Source organism: Ostrinia nubilalis, chromosome 8, assembly GCF_963855985.1.
Source record: "Ostrinia nubilalis chromosome 8, ilOstNubi1.1, whole genome shotgun sequence".
Lineage (NCBI taxonomy): Eukaryota > Metazoa > Arthropoda > Insecta > Lepidoptera > Crambidae > Ostrinia > Ostrinia nubilalis.
The window spans coordinates 8,166,488-8,183,221 of record NC_087095.1 but is presented as its reverse complement, the minus strand read 5'-3'; the positions used below and the strand labels follow the sequence as shown (position 1 = coordinate 8,183,221).

The window sequence follows — 16,734 nt, the reverse complement described above, 5'->3', positions numbered from 1 at the left end:
TTTACACCAATATTCATCAAATTAGCCAAACAATCATTAGTTGTGTCAATTAATTCCTTCAGCGCATGTGCTGACTCCTTTACAATATTTTTCTGGCTAAAGAACCGATTTAATGTTTGCTGGCAAATGAATTTCTTATTATTAAAACGCTCCTCTAATAATTGCCAACACCTATCATAATTACATTCCGCTATAGATATGTGCTTCACAAGTTGTTCTGCTTCTCCTGTAAGGTAGCTCTTTAGATAATGGAACTTCTGTACCTTTGTCAAATGCTCATTGAAATGCACCAAAGAACTATATAAATCGCAAAATGTGGGCCATTCCGAATATTTCCCCGAAAATGATGGAATAATAATTTTGGGCAATTCAAGTTGACTACTTTTCCCCTGAACAACTTGCAGAGTACTATCTGTATCGATGTTGGAAGTCAACTTCAACAAACAGGTTTTGAGATCACATTTGAACCAAGAATACAATTCCTCTACTTGATCACATAAGTCCTCTTTAACATACAAGGAATCAGCTAGTTCCTCAGGACATGCACTACGCATCAACTCTTTGTGTCCTGAAGAAAACTCTACCCACAGCTGTTCCAACAGTTCCAATTTACCTTCTACATACTGTTTAGTTATTTGACTTTCCAAAAGTTTGTTGAAATTAACTTTAAGTTTGTTCAAACGTTTAAAAATATCATACTGAAATCTCATAATATTTTCCATTTCAATTTTACTTTCTTTACGTTTCGCCATTTTATGAATTTGACAAACAGAATAAACAAAATACAAAACCTGTCACCGAAAAATCAAAAAATTTAAAAGTCTTCTAAAAGTAAATCGACTGTCACTAATTTCAAACCCGCACTGACACTTGTGACACACTGACAGTCAATCCAAAAAAGAAGTTACTCACAGTGACATTTCCGAACTCTTACGAAACTTGCCAAAGTTTGAAGCTTCGCGTCTGCCGATCCTCCTGCCACCTCTGGTAGGAGGGCTGCTCCGCGGACGTCACTCCGTCCTCAACCTGACGTGCGCCGATCAAGCCAAGCGCCGTCGAGATCCTCCTCAGGACCTCTTAGGTGAAGTAGACCTTCACCTCCTGCAGCCTCTGAGAGCTGCCCTTGGACCCTCCTCTGTCCTCAAATGGCACCGGTTCCTGACGTACACGCCGGCTAAGCCCAGCGCCGTCTGAGGCCCTCCTCTGGACCTCTGAGGTGCCCCACAGCAGCAGTCCACTCTGCTCGCGTGGAGGAGGAATCCACTCCTTAGGATGCTAGTACCTCCTCACAGCATCCGGCTCGAAGGACCATGTTTAACCCTCCCATAGAGGAGGGTGGAATTCCCTCACCCTGCGCACTGCCTAGGCGCTATCACTCACTCCTACCTACCACTGACTGGGTACTACTAACTACTAGTGAATGAAACACTGTCTTGAGGTCAACTGAATTCAATGCTTTATTGCGTCCCGGTTATATTTAAAGGCCGGGCAAAAAATCTGGACACCGCGGGCTAATATTTTGCACATAAAATACAAGTGTCATCTATTGGTAAAACTATGTAAACTTAAACACAAACATAGCATGTGGTGCCATCTAGTGATAGGACAATGAACGAACTTTACACTAACTCTAACAGTATTAATAGATAGTCAAAAGTGTTTTTGGTTTACTTACTAGTAGATGTTTTTGAATAAAAGCCCATTGCCATTGCCACGGAGTGACTAAATATCTGGGCAGTCAACTTAACCCTCATTTTCTCTTTTCCGTTGGGTTGGATTTGATGTTGTTAAAGTTTTGGGGAGAATACAAAGTAGGTTCAAAGAACCTTTAAATATGCTTCCAAGACGCGACACTTGAAATTAGAAAAAATTGGCCTTTGTTAAGCCTGTAACGTTGCCTGAACAGAAGCTCTGGCATGTCTTCAAAATTTTCTTCATATATTCTGGCTAATTCTCGCATTTTCCGCCTTCTCCGCAATTCTTCCCTGTGGGCAGCCCACAAGAAATGTAAAGTATTCATTTCGTTAGATTTTGTATCAAATAGTAGGATAGGGCTATTTGAAAAATAGCATCTGACAGTTTTGGTGGTAAAAAAAAATATGATAGAAATATAACCTTGACATTGGCAGCGGGGCGCCACCGTCAATACCGGATCGCTGGTTCCGATTTTTGCCATGTTGGAAACTATATAGTTGAACGACGGTAGCGCCCCCTTATCAATGAGTTTGGTGGGACAGTTCAGTTTAGGCATAGAGTTTAGGTCATCTTTAAGATGTTTTTATATGTCATTGGATTGGAGGGAGGAATGATTGATGAAAGTTTACATTAGAGCTATAAAAAAATAATTTAGTTAAAAAGTCCCTCTGTTAAAATTACTTAATATATTTAATTTAATGAAGACATTTTTATATATAGGTATATTTAATAAATAACACTGTGATTAAATCTGGATTTATCTTTAATTTACTATAAAGTGAATTTTAAAAACAAACTAATACAAAAACCATAAAGAAAATCGTATCATTTTCGGTCTTATTTAAAACATTACACTAATTGTCAAAAATGACAAATAAAAAAAACTGTACGAATTCGAGCTAATTATTTTCATTGTAAATGGTTAAATCTTTAAATGGTTTTCAGATTATGCACCAAATCAAATGAACACAGTAAATAATGACAATAATTTAATCTAGGAGATGTGGGTGTGCGAGGGAAGGGGTCAATCAATGTTAGATTTTATCAAATACTCAATACTCAATACGTTTATTGCTTCCATAATAGTAATATAGGTGTTACAATGTGATAATACAGTTAAAAACTGTTGTAAAGCCTTTGAAAATGACGAAAAGAGATATTAGCCCAGACCAACATTTATCGTGCCTTTCTAAGCATTAAAAATCATTAAGCTACAAGCACATCAAACAAAGGGTTATAATACTTATAGTAGCTTTCCGCCCGCGGCTTCGCCCGCGTGGAATTTTGTCTGTCACCGAAATACATTACCGCGCGCGTCCCTGTTTCAAAAACCGGGATAAAAACTATCTATGTCGTTTCCCGGGAGTTAAACTATCTCTATGCCAAAGGACAGTGCCAATCCATGTATGGAAGTTGGACCAAGTGCTGCCCAGAATGAAACCATAGTGCATTTTTTTCCTCAGGCCAATACTAATTTGTAAACCGAAGCGCACTGAAATCTATCCCTGGAGTTAAGAGAAAAAAAGAGTTTTGTTTTGAATTATTTACATACAAAATATCATCGATCGAGAAAGAAGATCGATGTAAACGTACTACGCATAAGATTTCGCGATTGTGGCATTAAATAACACTCTCTATGCTGAACTTAACCATACTGCATCCGTACACCTTACTTTAGTACGACTTGGACATTCTTTATAACCGATCAAGCGCTGTTGCAGTAGTTTGGTTACTTGACAGAAATTAATTATTTCCAATATGGGGCAAGAAGTTTTAGCTTACAATAACTTCAATAATCGATTGTAATACACCAATAAATAGATTTTTTGCAAGGATAGAGAACTAAAACTTCTTGCTTCATTTTGGAAATAATTAATTTATGTCAACTTACTAAACAATTAAAACAGCGCTAGATCGTTTATAAAGAATGTCTAAATCGCACTAAAGTAACGTGTACGGATGCAGTATGGTTAAGTTCAACATAGCGAGTGTTATTTAATGCCATAATCGCGAAATCTTATACGTAGTAGATGATATTTTGTATGTAAATAATTCCAAACAAAACTCTTTTTTTCTCTTAACTCCAGGGATAGATTTCAGTGCGCTTCGGTTTACACATTAGTATAAGCCTGAGGAACAAAATGCACTATGGGTTGATTCGGGGCAACACTTGGTCCAGACCCTGGCACTATCCTTTCATCAAAATCGGTTGAAAGCAAGACAGACAGAGTTCCTTTTGCATTTATAATATTGGTATGCGTAGTATAAATTTATAGCAGTAAAACTAAGACACAAATCATTTTAGGCACTCTTACACAATTACGACAGCTTCTAGCTGCAACTGCATACTGACAACTGTTTTCTACATACACACATACACGGTACTGCTCGAGCAGTTGTGACTACTTCGGCACGGTGAAATTTCAGTTGCCAGGTATATTTTATACTGACTGCTCGAGCAAATATTACAAAATAGCAGTGGTTCCTCTTCCTCAAAATCAATGTTGCTACTGATTTGAATGAAAATGAAATTGTGACCTGTTGAGCAGTTTCACTACCAACTAGGTACTCCAGCAGTTATCAATGGTAGATTCAAGCTGTTGACTGGCTGCAAAAGCGGTCCGTGCCTTTATGTTGACCACTGGCTAATTGCTCGAACTGTCCGTGTATGGCGGGCCCAAACAGACTAATTTTTGCGCATGATAATTTATTATATGAAAGTTCTGTAGCTCTACCATAAGTTTAACCTTACCAAGTGCGTACAAAATGTGTGGCAGATTGCACAGCGCCCCTAGCGGTGAACGGCAGAAGTTTGTGTAAGTTACAGTTAGTAGCAGCTAGTCGTTAAATATTTCTAGAATTAAAAGTTTTTTTGCAGTTTTACAAAACACTCCATCCACTATGTCATCCACTCCATCCAGTAGGTACCTATCCATATTTCTGCTTACAAATCCAGACATAAGTGTAATAAGTTATATTACGGTAAATTTATGTTCAAATTTAAGCAAAAAGCATTCTGTGTTTATAAAATATGTTTATTTGCACCTAGTTTATCAATCACCATGTTATTTCCATGCTTTCTATCCAGTCGACTGCTCTAACGACAAGGGTGGGCAGTCGTTGAGATGACAGCGCGAAAATCGTCGGCATCCACTAATTATGACCCTTATGTACCACTATATTGACAAAGTTCTCCGTCTTCGTACGCGATATTGGAAATTTGGCATCTACCATCGGCTGAATGACATTAGGCGTCGTCTTGGCTTTGATATTCAATTTTCAACTGTATTACCTTGACAATCAGTTCAAAATTGATTACTAGAAAATTATTTGACAGACGATTTCTACTCTCGACAAATGCATTTGAATTACCCCACAGGAACAGAAAAAACCTACATGACGAAACATCACTTGAAAACGACTGATTTAGAAGACATAGTACATACTTTGTGAAAAGTGAAAGACAGCCATTACATAATTCACTAACTTTGACTTTAAACAAACAACTTAATCTCCAATCTGCAAAGATAACTATAAAACTAAGGAACACTTTTATTGTTTATATTTTTAGGAGCCAGTTTATCAAACGTCAAAGGTTGAATGGAATATCACATTTTAATCAAGTTGTATTTATTACATTATCAGTTTCTGTCAAATAAAATACATTGGCACTTCCAATAGACGCAAATAGTTGTTGTAAGGACATTTAGTGGGGAAGACGTTTTGCTTATTATTGATGTCCAGGAGTAAATAAAAATGGCTCCAAAAACTACAGAGTACTTAGAAATAGCTCATCAGAGAGCAGCAGAAAAAAAAACACACGTCAGTTTTCCGCAACTGAAATATCCTTCTCTCCGTGATGACGGGTTACGGGACCCCATACAGTGGCTGTCAGGAAAAGCCATGGATGATGGAGCTGATGGCATGTGGAGGATACACAACGCGATATACGACTTTGAAACCTTTATTGACAGTCATCCTGGTGGTGCAGAATGGTTGGAACTTACGAAGGTAGAGTTTTAACCCTTTTTATTTAAACGCGTTTCACGAGGGAAAATTTTTATGCTATTTCTGCTTTTCACGACTGTTTTTGTCATCATAAAAAAATGATTTTGAACATTTTATTAAGTTTATTAAATCTAAATTCATTCGTCGTTCAGCCACTGGTGACCGCTTCGAAGCATAAAACGCTCATACTAAAGTGAGATTATCCTTTGAAATGCGTCTATAATATAGCAGTGTAATAAATGGTTTTATGTTTTCTTATTTATCGAAATTCTTTTTAAAATAGGGAACGGATATTACAGAAGCATTTGAGTGTCATCACTTGAACCCAGTAGTAGAAAAAATGCTGGAAAAATATTACGTGAAGGAAGCCACAACTCCCAGAAATTCTCCTTTCACTTTCCATGAAGATGGTTTCTACAAGAGCTTAAAAAGGGCAGCGAGAGAAGAATTAAAGAAAGTTCCCAAGAATCTACCAAAATACAGTGACATGATTATAGATGGACTCTTCTTTACTTGTTTGGTTACTGCAGCGTTGTCAGTTTGGTCAAAAACATACTGGGTTGTTATGGCATCGTACTTTGTGGCATCTTTAACTTTGGCTTGGTCTGTAGTGGCTTCACATAGCTACATTCATAAGAAGACGAACTGGAGGATGTACATTTTTAACCTTGGATTATGGTCCTACAGGTAAGATTATCTGACATAATTCTAGTACTGCTATGTAGAGTTCGACTATCTCAACTGAAAGAACCTGAGATTGATTCCACATCCACAGGCTTAATCAACCTTTTCTAATAATAAATAGTTTAGTTCACACAATTTGCAATCATATTTATTCATCTCAAAAATATCTATTTGTCGAAGACATACAATAAGAGAAGAGATCAAAAATACCTACAGAGTTTTTATTTTAACACACTTTTCAGGGACTTCCGAGTATCGCACGCTCTTTCCCATCACCTTTATCCCAACACGCTGATGGATTTGGAGATAAGTGCATTTGAGCCATTTGTATTCTGGAACCCCAGGAGGGACAAGCCTTTCTATGCTTATTTATCATTCTTCATTGAATGCCTCTTGTTTCCGTTCATGTTTATGATGAACTTTGTAAAAAGGTATGTAGCATTATAATTATTAAACATCTCATTGTCTGTAGAGTTATTCACGGTCTTTTTGTTTTTAACTGTGATGACCTTAACTTCTTATTGCAGGTTCCTTTTAAACTTCATTCAGAAAGACTTCTTCAAGAAGCACTACCGCTGGCACGATGGTATCGGCTTGCTCTTACCAATCTGGATGTGGGTCATCAGTGGCTGCACTTTCTATGAAGCCATTGTGGGTTGGTTGTGGATCAACTGCACTGGCAGCTTCATCTTCTTCCTCATTGGATCCAACGCTGCTCACCACCATCCAAAGATATTCAAGGACGGTGATGAAGTCAGGTAGAGTTTTTGTTAAATTCTTATTTGTATCAGTGAACATAGTAGGTATTTTAGAAGCAGAAGCTTTTTAATTTTCAGTATTTTCATGTTGCGCGACTTCACATTTTGTCTCCGGAGTAGCTAAACAAACGAGACTTGGTCTTTGCTACAGCGTTTATTTGAACATCGCTTCTCCGTTTTGTGAAGTGATTATTACAACTGTCACAAATAATTTAATTAGGGAGGTAATGCTTATAGATGTATTTTAATTTCCAGGACGGAGACACCAGACTGGGGAATGCACGAGTTGGAAGCAGTAATGGATCGCACTGACATCAATGGAAACATCTTCAAAGTCATGACCTTTTTCGGAGACCATGCTCTTCACCATCTGTTCCCTACTTTGGACCACGACGTCCTGCCATACTTGTACCCTGTGTTCTTGGAACACTGCGAAAAGTTCAAAGCTAATTTTAGACTGACGTCATCTTATGACCTTTTTATCGGTCAGCTTAAAATGGCTGTTAAGAAGGATGTGTCACTTTTAAACGAATAAAATTTGATTGATGCTTTATCACTAAACATTATTTAAATTAAGAATCTAAGGTTACTGTTATAATTAAGAAATAAATGCTTTTGCACACGTCATAGGGTATCTATAACTCTATAAATTTTATTTTATTATATCCTACTAATATTATAAGGTTAAATATTTTGTAAGCATGGATGGTTATGTTTAATCGCCTAATCCACAAAACCAATTAGTAAATAAAAGGAGAACCGTATGAACAAAAATCCTGAATCGATTTTTAAATGAGTATCAGTTGTTTTATTATAATGCACATTTCATCCCACCGAATGCTCATAGTCTAATATTTTTATGGGGTATTAGTCCAGTAGAATTAGCTTTTAAATCGGAAATAATTCCTACAAAAGATTTTATTGTTTTAATGGCTTCATTGGTTGCCCATTAAGACTCTCCTAAGTTTTCGACTTCGACGGAGTTGTGCTTAAGTGGTGGGGGCCCCCGAAAGAGGCATTTTTTCGGTTTTCCGGTTATACCGCGTAAAGGACTTACCCTATCAAAAAGTGGTCTTCATGACGGTTGAAGGGCACTTAATCCTGCATTGAATAAGACCAAATTCATATGTTTTGGACAAACCGTTCTCGCGCTAAAGTTCGGCAAAGTAGAAAATATACGTATAATTAATGACCCTCTCCACGTCCAATGGTTTGTTACCCACAGGCTTCCAAGTCTTGAAAAGGGCCACCTCAACTAGTGTAACCCTATCAAGGCTTACGAGCTTGATGCGCCTATCCTTGTTTGTCCCAGCCGTTCCTTAACTGCGGTTGCTGCATCTCTTCCTGGCACTCACCTGAACGACTCTGTGTTACCTACTGTGGCTGCCCCTCTTCCTTGTATCCTCCTGCATGACTACGTTGCCTAGCCGTATGCCTGGTCTAAGGTTCGACGCCAAAAATCAACAACAACAAGTTCATATTAAAACGCTGAAGAGTTTTTTGTTTGTTTGTTTGAACGCGCTAATCTTAAGAATTACTAGTTTGATTGAAATCATTATTTTTGTGTTGAATAGCTCATACATTGAGGATGGCTATAGGATATATACAATCACTCTACGACTAATAGAGGCGAAGCAGTAAAGAAAAATGTTGCAAGCACGGAAAATAGTATTTAAACTATTTTCACGCGTACAAAGTTGATTTTGTGGAGTCGAACCTTAGACCAGGCATATAGCTAAGCAATGCAATCGTACAGGAGGGTACAAGGAAGAGAGGCAGCCACATTAGGTAACACAGAGTCGTTCAGGAGAGTGTCAGGAAGAGGTGCAGCAACCGCAGTTAAGGAACGGCTGGGACGAACAAGGATAAGCGAATCAAACTCGTGAGCCTTGTTAGGGTTACACTGGTTAAGGCGACCCTTTACAAGGCTTGGAAGCATGTGGGTAACAAGCCATTGGACGTGGAGAGGGTCATTAATTATACGTATATTTTCTACTTTGCCGAACTTTAGTGCGAGAACGGTTTGTCCAAAACATATGAATTTGGTCTTATTCAATGCAGGATTAAGTGCCCTTTAACCGTCATGAAGACCACTTTTCGATAGGGTAAGTCCTTTAGGCGGTATAACCGGAAAACCGAAAAAACGCCGCTTTCGGGGGCCCCCACCACTTAAGCACAACTCCGTCGAAGTCGAAAACTTAGGAGAGTCTTAATGGGCAACCAATGAAGCCATTAAAGCAAAAAAATCTTTTGTAGGAATTATTTCCGATTTAATCAATTTTTGTGTTTAATTCTACTGGCCTATATAGAAGTTATATAATTTAGACTGACAAAGTTTTTAATAATTTTCTTTGTGATTGTGGCTTGTTGTGTATACCTATAAATAAATAAATAAAAACCAATATCACTCTAAAAGGGTATTAAAATGCAGTATATTTATTGCATAAAAGCGTGCATTATTGCCGTTTGCTAACAATATTACATGGAATATTCATAAGACCCCCACCGCCAACGCAGTAGGTATGCAATTAATCTGCTGGTTCCTCGAATCCTTAGCGAAGTAATTAACATCTCCATGTCATTATTTGGAGAAGACATAGATACAGTGGCGCAATATAGACAGAGTAGCGAATCCTTTTGATGCTAATCAAGCGTGCATGCGAGCTATATGCTTAAGTATAGTAAGTTCACAGAGTTTAGCATGATTGTACCATTGTATCGAACAACGAATGTATGATACTACCACTATTATTACTATTAATACTAAAAATTCGGTTTGTCATCGTGGTGCAGTAATTCGTTTCACGGCTTCTGCCGCTACTCACGGGAAGGGCCCGAGCAAAGGAGTCGCTCTACGGAAAGGCTTACTGCGTTCCCTTTATGTCTGAGAGTCCTCCACCTGGACATGAGCTCCCACTCGATGAAGCACCTGATGTCGTGCCCTGAGTGCTCAAGCAACTGCACTCAGGAGGATTTGATGAGTGCTACTGACAACACCACTCTTGTGGCGGAGTTTTGGGCTGACACTGTTTAGGTTTGTTGTCGACACGAAAAGAAGAAGAATACTAAAAATAGATGCACATCTTCTACGACCTAAAGTAATAATATAGTACGCAAACTACCGGCATAAAATCAATGCTATTTTTATTATTTTTCCTCAAATCAAGTTGCTTACCTCATACATAACATAGCCGCCATACAGGCAGTGGCAAGCCACTACTTGCTTTGATTCTATAAGTGAGTCTATAGACAAAGCATTATATTATATTAATAGTAAAAGCAAAGTAATATTATCTATAGACAAAGCAAAATCACTCAGGTAACATTATGTCAGTCTTTAGATTAAGTTTAGGAGCACTGGTCACTACCAGAGAATTTCAATATTCCCATTTAGCTACAAAAGCCAGTCTGCACCATGAACCATGACAGGTTTCGTAATCAATTAAGTTATCAGTCTAAACTTCAATCTGCCTGTCTTGTAGATTGTAATAGCAGTATTAGATTAAGATTTTCTATTGAAACAGATTCTCGGGTGATGTTAAATTAGCAATCAAGTCTTCAATGATACTTATTTGGTTTCATCTTCTCTGGTTATTAACATACACACAACAGTTAGGTACCTGAATGGAATAGAACTCTATTCATAATTAATAAATAATCTGTAATCACCAATAATAATAATAAAATTAAACAACACTTTTATTGTTTATTAGCTGTCCCGACGTTGTTCTGTCTTATGAAAGTTAATATAGCCCTTAAGTTTAATTGTTTCAGCCAAATGACGTCTACTGCAGGACAAAGGCCTCCAGAATTTTCACAACGACCGGTTCTGCGCCTCCCGTATCCAGCCAGGCACCTCCCGCCAGTTTACAAAATTTCCTAATTTTTTTTTAAAATAAGAACCTTCTTCTGACAATTACAAACACAACAAGAAAAGAATTAGAGAAATCGGTCCAGCCGTTCACGCGTGATGCCGTAACTAAGAAAAACATTTATCTAACGTCAAAGGTTGAATGAAATATCTCGTACTAGCTGTACCCGCGACTTTTTCGTTACTGCTCCGTTATTGGCTGTAGGGTGATCTTATAGCTTAAACCCATCCTCGATAAATGGGCTATCCAACACAAAAATATATTTTTTAAACCGGACCAGTAGGTAGTTCCCGAAATTAACGCGTTTAAGTAAACAAACTCTTCAGCTTTATAATAAATTAGTAATTAATCAAGCTGTGTCTTATTACATTATCAGTTTTGGTTAAATAACATTTATCAGCTCTTGAAATAGACACAAACACATAGTTGTTGTAAGGATATTTAGTGGGAAAGACGTTTTGCTTATTATATTAATGTCAATGAATAAATAATAAATAAAAATGGCTCCAAAAACAACAGAGTACTTAGAAATAGCTCATCAAAGAGCAACAGAGAAAAAAACGCACGTCAGTTTTCCGCAGCTGAAATATCCTTCTCTCCGTGATGACGGGTTACGGGATCCTGTACAGTGGCTGTCAGGAAAAGCCATGGATGATGGAGCTGATGGCATGTGGAGGATACACAACGCGATATACGACTTTGAAACCTTCGTTGACAGTCATCCTGGTGGTGCAGAATGGTTGGAACTTACGAAGGTAGAGTTTTAACTTAACCCCTTTTTACACGTACCTATCTCAAAGGGAAAGTATTAATACAATGTCTGCTGGGCACGATTGTTTTTGTCTGAATAATTTATTGTTTAATTGATTTGAGTATTTCAATAAGATTATTTAATTCTAGATTCATTCGTCGTTCAACCACTGTGACCATTTTGAGATATAAAACGTTTATACAGGGTGTCCCGTAATGTAACGTCAAGCCGGAACTGGGTGTTGAGGCAAGTTGTGCTGGTTATCAGAAAAATATAAAAAAAAATCTATGTGGCATATTTTAAAAATAATAGGCATTTAAAAAAAATCAAAAAATTCTACTCCAGGTGACGGTCCTTTTGCTCGTGTTGCCACAAATCTTCACTTTTTCCAAATTTTTTTTTTGTTATGTAACCCTGAATAATGCTTCTCTAAATTGTTATCAAAATTACAAAACCAGCTGCTCCAGCTTGGATGAAAAAAATACATTATTCCCAAAAAAAATTTTCAAAATAAAAATTTTGCCTAGTTTAAACTGACTGTACTGAAAAAAAATGTACTACGCGAGTGTGGCAAGTGACGTCATAATTTGGCGCATTTAGTAAGAATTCCAAAATGGTATAACACTTGGTAAATTTTTGCTGTAATTGTCGACAATTTTTGGTTTTTTTGGAAATAGTCCCGTTTTTAACTTTATCTACCTTGGTTAAAAATTATTATTCTAATGTGCCCAAAATTCAAGTTTCTGTGACTGACTACCGTACAGTCAGTCACAGAAACTTTTGTCACCATGACAGTAATTTAGTAGTTGACATACTGTGACAAAAGTCACCCGTGCGCGCGCGCCTTTACTACCTGCTCTGCCTGCACTTGTACTTGGTAACAGGGATAATAAGGATATGAAGTTTCGGTTATGGATACGGTTACGGATATTAGAATAATATTATACCGGTTTCGGTTACGGTCACGGATATGAAATCATTTCAGATTATCCGAAAGTCTCGGATAATTTCGGTTACGGAATTATTATAATTTCAAAAATGTAGGTATAATACAAATAGCAAGATGCTGCGTGAGCGTGACCCACATAGCTACTTTATGTACCAACTAAGACGACACCTATGTATGATAAAGGTAAAACAGGCTGGCATATTAGATGGTGCCAGCGAATGCCAGACAAGTTGGTAACAAATATTAAGATTTAAGGTACAATTCCAAGACGGGCCGCAGACCGCAAACTGCAACCGCAAACTGCAAAACTATGAAATCGGCAGCGCGGCATTGCAGCTGTGGCGTGTATACTGCAGATTTCATAGAGTTTTGCAGTTTGGCCTTTATCCGAAACTATCCGTAACTTTTGAATCAGTTTCGGTTACGGTTATGGATATTTTTTTATTTCGGATATCCGATAGTTTCGGTTACGGTTACGGATATCCATAACATCCCTGCTTGGTAAGATGGCCCTCTCCGTCCCGCTCATACCTTTTAAAATGGCTTCTCCACCTCACTTAAGCCAGAAACTTGAATTTTGGGCACATTAGAATAATATTTTTAACCAAGGTAGATAAAATTAAAAACGGGATTATTTCCAATAAACAAAAATTGTCGACAGTTACAGCAAGATTTTACAAAGTGTTATACCATTTTGGAATCCTTACTAAATGCGCCAAATTATGACGTCACTTGCCACACTCGCGTAGTACATTTTTTTTTCGGTACAGTCAGTTTAAACTAGGCAAAATTTTTATTTTGATATTTTTTTTGGGAATAATGTATTTTTTTCATCCAAGTTGGAGCAGCTGGTTTTGTAATTTTGATAACAATTTAGAGAAGCATTATTCAGGGTTACATAACAAAAAAAAAATTTGGAAAAAGTGAAGATTTGTGGCAACACGAGTAAAAGGACCGTCACCTGGAGTAGAATTTTTTGATTTTTTTAAAATGCCTATTATTTTTAAAATATGCCACATAGATTTTTTTTTATATTTTTCTGATAACCAGCACAACTTGCCTCAACACCCAGTTCCGGCTTGACGTTACATTACGGGACACCCTGTATTTAGTGTGAGATTATCCTTTAAAACGCTTCTTCTGGTTTTAAAATTCTTGTAAGTAATAAAGATATGATTTTTTATTATAGGGAACGGATATCACAGAAGCATTTGAGTGTCATCACTTGAACCCAGTAGTAGAAAAAATGTTGGAAAAATATTACGTGAAGGCAGCCACAACTCCCAGAAATTCTCCTTTCACTTTCCATGAAGATGGTTTCTACAAGAGCTTAAAAAGGGCAGCGAGAGAAGAATTAAAGAAAGTTCCCAAGAATCTACCAAAGAACAGTGACATGATTATAGATGGACTCTTCTTTGCCTGTTTGGTTACTGCAGCGTTGTCAGTATGGTCAAAAACATATTGGGTTGTTATGGCATCGTACCTTGTGTCATCTTTGACTCTGGCTTGGTCTGTAGTGGCTTCACACAGCTATATTCACAAGAAGACGAACTGGAGGATGTACATTTTTAACCTTGGATTATGGTGCTACAGGTAAGAGGTTATCTGACTTAATCCTTGTAGTACCACCGTATATCTGATTTAAGATTCGACTATCTCAAACAAAGAAAGACTTCTTTCCGAGAGGAGTTTTTTTGATAATTGACAGCAAACAAAGGATAATTATCCGTTTTTGACGCTCCGTCGTCCGGTGAAAACAGCCTAAGGCAATAAGACTGACTGCCGATCGTGCTGTCTAAAGTTTTCCAGATTGATTGACATTATCATTTATATCACAAAGATGTGGAATTACATATTGTAGTTCAATAAATTTGTAAATATTTAGACTGCACTATTGGCAGTCAGTCATGTTGAAAAATATCTATTTCTCGACGAGTTATGTGCACGTACAGTTTAAAAGAGAGATTCTACAGTGAATTTATTTTAATATCTTTTTTAGGGATTTTCGAGTATCGCACGCCCTTTCTCACCATCTTTATACTAACACCTTGATGGATTTGGAGATAAGTTCATTTGAACCATTTGTATTCTGGAACCCCAGGAGGGACAAGCCTTTCTACGTTTATTTATCATTCTTCATTGAATGCCTCTTGTTCCCGTTCACCTTTATCTTGAATTTTGTAAAAAGGTATGTAGCATTTTAATTATAAAATATCTCATTGTTTGTAGCTATTCACGGTCTTTTATGTTTAATTGTAGAAACAGATAATTAATTCGAGTTTTCCTTGTCATCTGAATATTTGTATGAGCTTATAAAAACTTTCAGGCTTCAAATGTAAAAGTTGTTGGACAATAATTATATCAATATTCAATATGTAATAGTTTTTCACGTTTTGATATCCTTTACATCCTTCAAAGGAATATTGTATCTAAAAAATAAACTCTTTAGGTAACTCAGTCAACTATTGAAAGTTATATACATATGCTTAATACCTGATTCTTAATTCTTATTGCAGGTGTCTTTTGAACTTCATTCGGAAAGATTACTTCAAGAAGCACTACCGCTGGCACGACAGCATCGGCTTACTCTTACCAGTCTGGATGTGGGTAGTTAGTGGCTGCACTTTCTATGAAGCTTTTGTTGGTTGGATATGGATCAACTGTACTGGAAGCTTCATTTTCAGTCACATTGGATCTAACGCTGCTCACCATCATCCAAAGATATTCAAGGACGGTGATGAAGTCAGGTAGTTTTTGTTAACTTCTTATTTGTTAGTAGATATTAATTTTAGAAGCAGAAGCGTTAGTTTTCAGTCTTTTCATGTGGAACGGTTTCACATAATTGTTTTCGGAGTAGCTAAACAAACGTGACAATTGGACTTTACTACAGCGTTTATTTGAACATCGCTTCTCCGTTTTGTGAAGTGATTATTACAACTGTCACAACTTTTACTTTACCTAGGGAGGCAATGCTTATAGATGTCTTTTATTATTTCCAGGACTGAGACACCAGATTGGGGAATGCACGAGCTAGAAGCAGTCATGGATCGCACTGACATCAATGGAAATATCTTCAAGGTCATGACCTTCTTTGGAGACCATGCCCTTCACCATCTGTTCCCTACTTTGGACCACGACGTTCTTCCATACTTGTACCCTGTGTTCTTGGAACACTGTGAGAAGTTCAAAGCTAATTTTAGACTGACGTCATCTTATGATCTTTTCATCGGTCAGCTTAAAATGACTGTTAAGAAGGATTTCACGCTTTTGAATGAATAAGATTTGATTTCTTTATCACTACTTAATGAGGTTCTTAAACTATAAATAATAATAGATTTATAGAATAAGAAAATGAATAAGATAATTTCAGTAAAAGTATACTTACAGTACAGTACACTGCCTTAAACTATTACATTCGTAACTAGTTAACATTATTCTGTAAATGAGTACTAAAATCTATACTAATATTATAAAGCTGAAGAGTTTGTTTGTTTGTTTGTTTACTTGAACGCGCTAATCTCAGGAATTGCCGGTCCGATTTGAAAAATTATTTCAGTGTTAGATAGCCCATTTATTGAGGAAGGCTATAAGCTATATACCATCACGCTACGAGTAATAGGTGCAGAGCAAAAATGAAAAATGTTGCGAAAACGGGTTTTCACGCGTAGGAAGTCACGGGCACAGCTAGTGTTGTAATATGGGGTAATGCTAGTATGAAAAATAGGTCACTGTCCTTTGGTAAGATATGATTTTACACACATGATAATATCCTAAATAAACGGCTCATAATGTATTTGTTTCTTTATTTTATCCTATTAATATTCATAATAAGTAAAATGTGTGAGACTGGATGGGTGTTTGATATGTTATACAGTAGGATAGTCCAGGAAAGAATCTAATTTTTTTATCCCGCTTAGATTTTCTGTGACGGAATGAAATTAACATGGGCGAAGCCGTGGGAAAATAGTTGTAGTAATTATAACATTATCTTTTAATTTTGTTTTAGCTAAGATAAGC

At 37.0% G+C, this 16,734-nt stretch overlaps 2 protein-coding genes across 2 annotated transcripts; both read left to right on the top strand.

The window, feature by feature from the left end:
* Positions 1–5,362: 5,362 nt before the first annotated feature.
* LOC135074167 (cytochrome b5-related protein-like) lies at positions 5,363–7,942 on the top strand. The gene is made up of 5 exons (XM_063968472.1): positions 5,363–5,706; positions 5,987–6,390; positions 6,630–6,818; positions 6,915–7,145; positions 7,401–7,942. Exons 1-5 carry the CDS (start codon positions 5,452–5,454, stop codon positions 7,678–7,680), a joined length of 1,359 nt encoding a protein of 452 aa, XP_063824542.1. The 5' UTR covers positions 5,363–5,451; the 3' UTR covers positions 7,681–7,942.
* A 3,109-nt stretch (positions 7,943–11,051) lies between these two features.
* Positions 11,052–16,522, top strand: LOC135074166 (cytochrome b5-related protein-like). Its single transcript, XM_063968471.1, has 5 exons — positions 11,052–11,772; positions 13,907–14,310; positions 14,717–14,905; positions 15,234–15,464; positions 15,717–16,522. The coding sequence occupies exons 1-5, from the start codon at positions 11,518–11,520 to the stop codon at positions 15,994–15,996; spliced, it is 1,359 nt and encodes a 452-aa protein (XP_063824541.1). The 5' UTR covers positions 11,052–11,517; the 3' UTR covers positions 15,997–16,522.
* The last annotated feature ends 212 nt before the right edge of the window (positions 16,523–16,734 follow it).

Excerpts from the sequence above, each read along its gene's own strand:
- LOC135074166 (XM_063968471.1), top strand. The coding sequence starts at position 11,518 with ATGGCTCCAAAAACAACAGAGTACTTAGAAATAGCTCATCAAAGAGCA. Across the intron at positions 11,773-13,906 it reads AATGGTTGGAACTTACGAAG|GGAACGGATATCACAGAAGC; the intron begins GTAGAGTTTTAA and ends TTTTTATTATAG. Across the intron at positions 14,311-14,716 it reads CTTGGATTATGGTGCTACAG|GGATTTTCGAGTATCGCACG; the intron begins GTAAGAGGTTAT and ends TATCTTTTTTAG.
- LOC135074167 (XM_063968472.1), top strand. The coding sequence starts at position 5,452 with ATGGCTCCAAAAACTACAGAGTACTTAGAAATAGCTCATCAGAGAGCA. Across the intron at positions 6,391-6,629 it reads CTTGGATTATGGTCCTACAG|GGACTTCCGAGTATCGCACG; the intron begins GTAAGATTATCT and ends CACACTTTTCAG. Across the intron at positions 7,146-7,400 it reads AAGGACGGTGATGAAGTCAG|GACGGAGACACCAGACTGGG; the intron begins GTAGAGTTTTTG and ends TTTAATTTCCAG.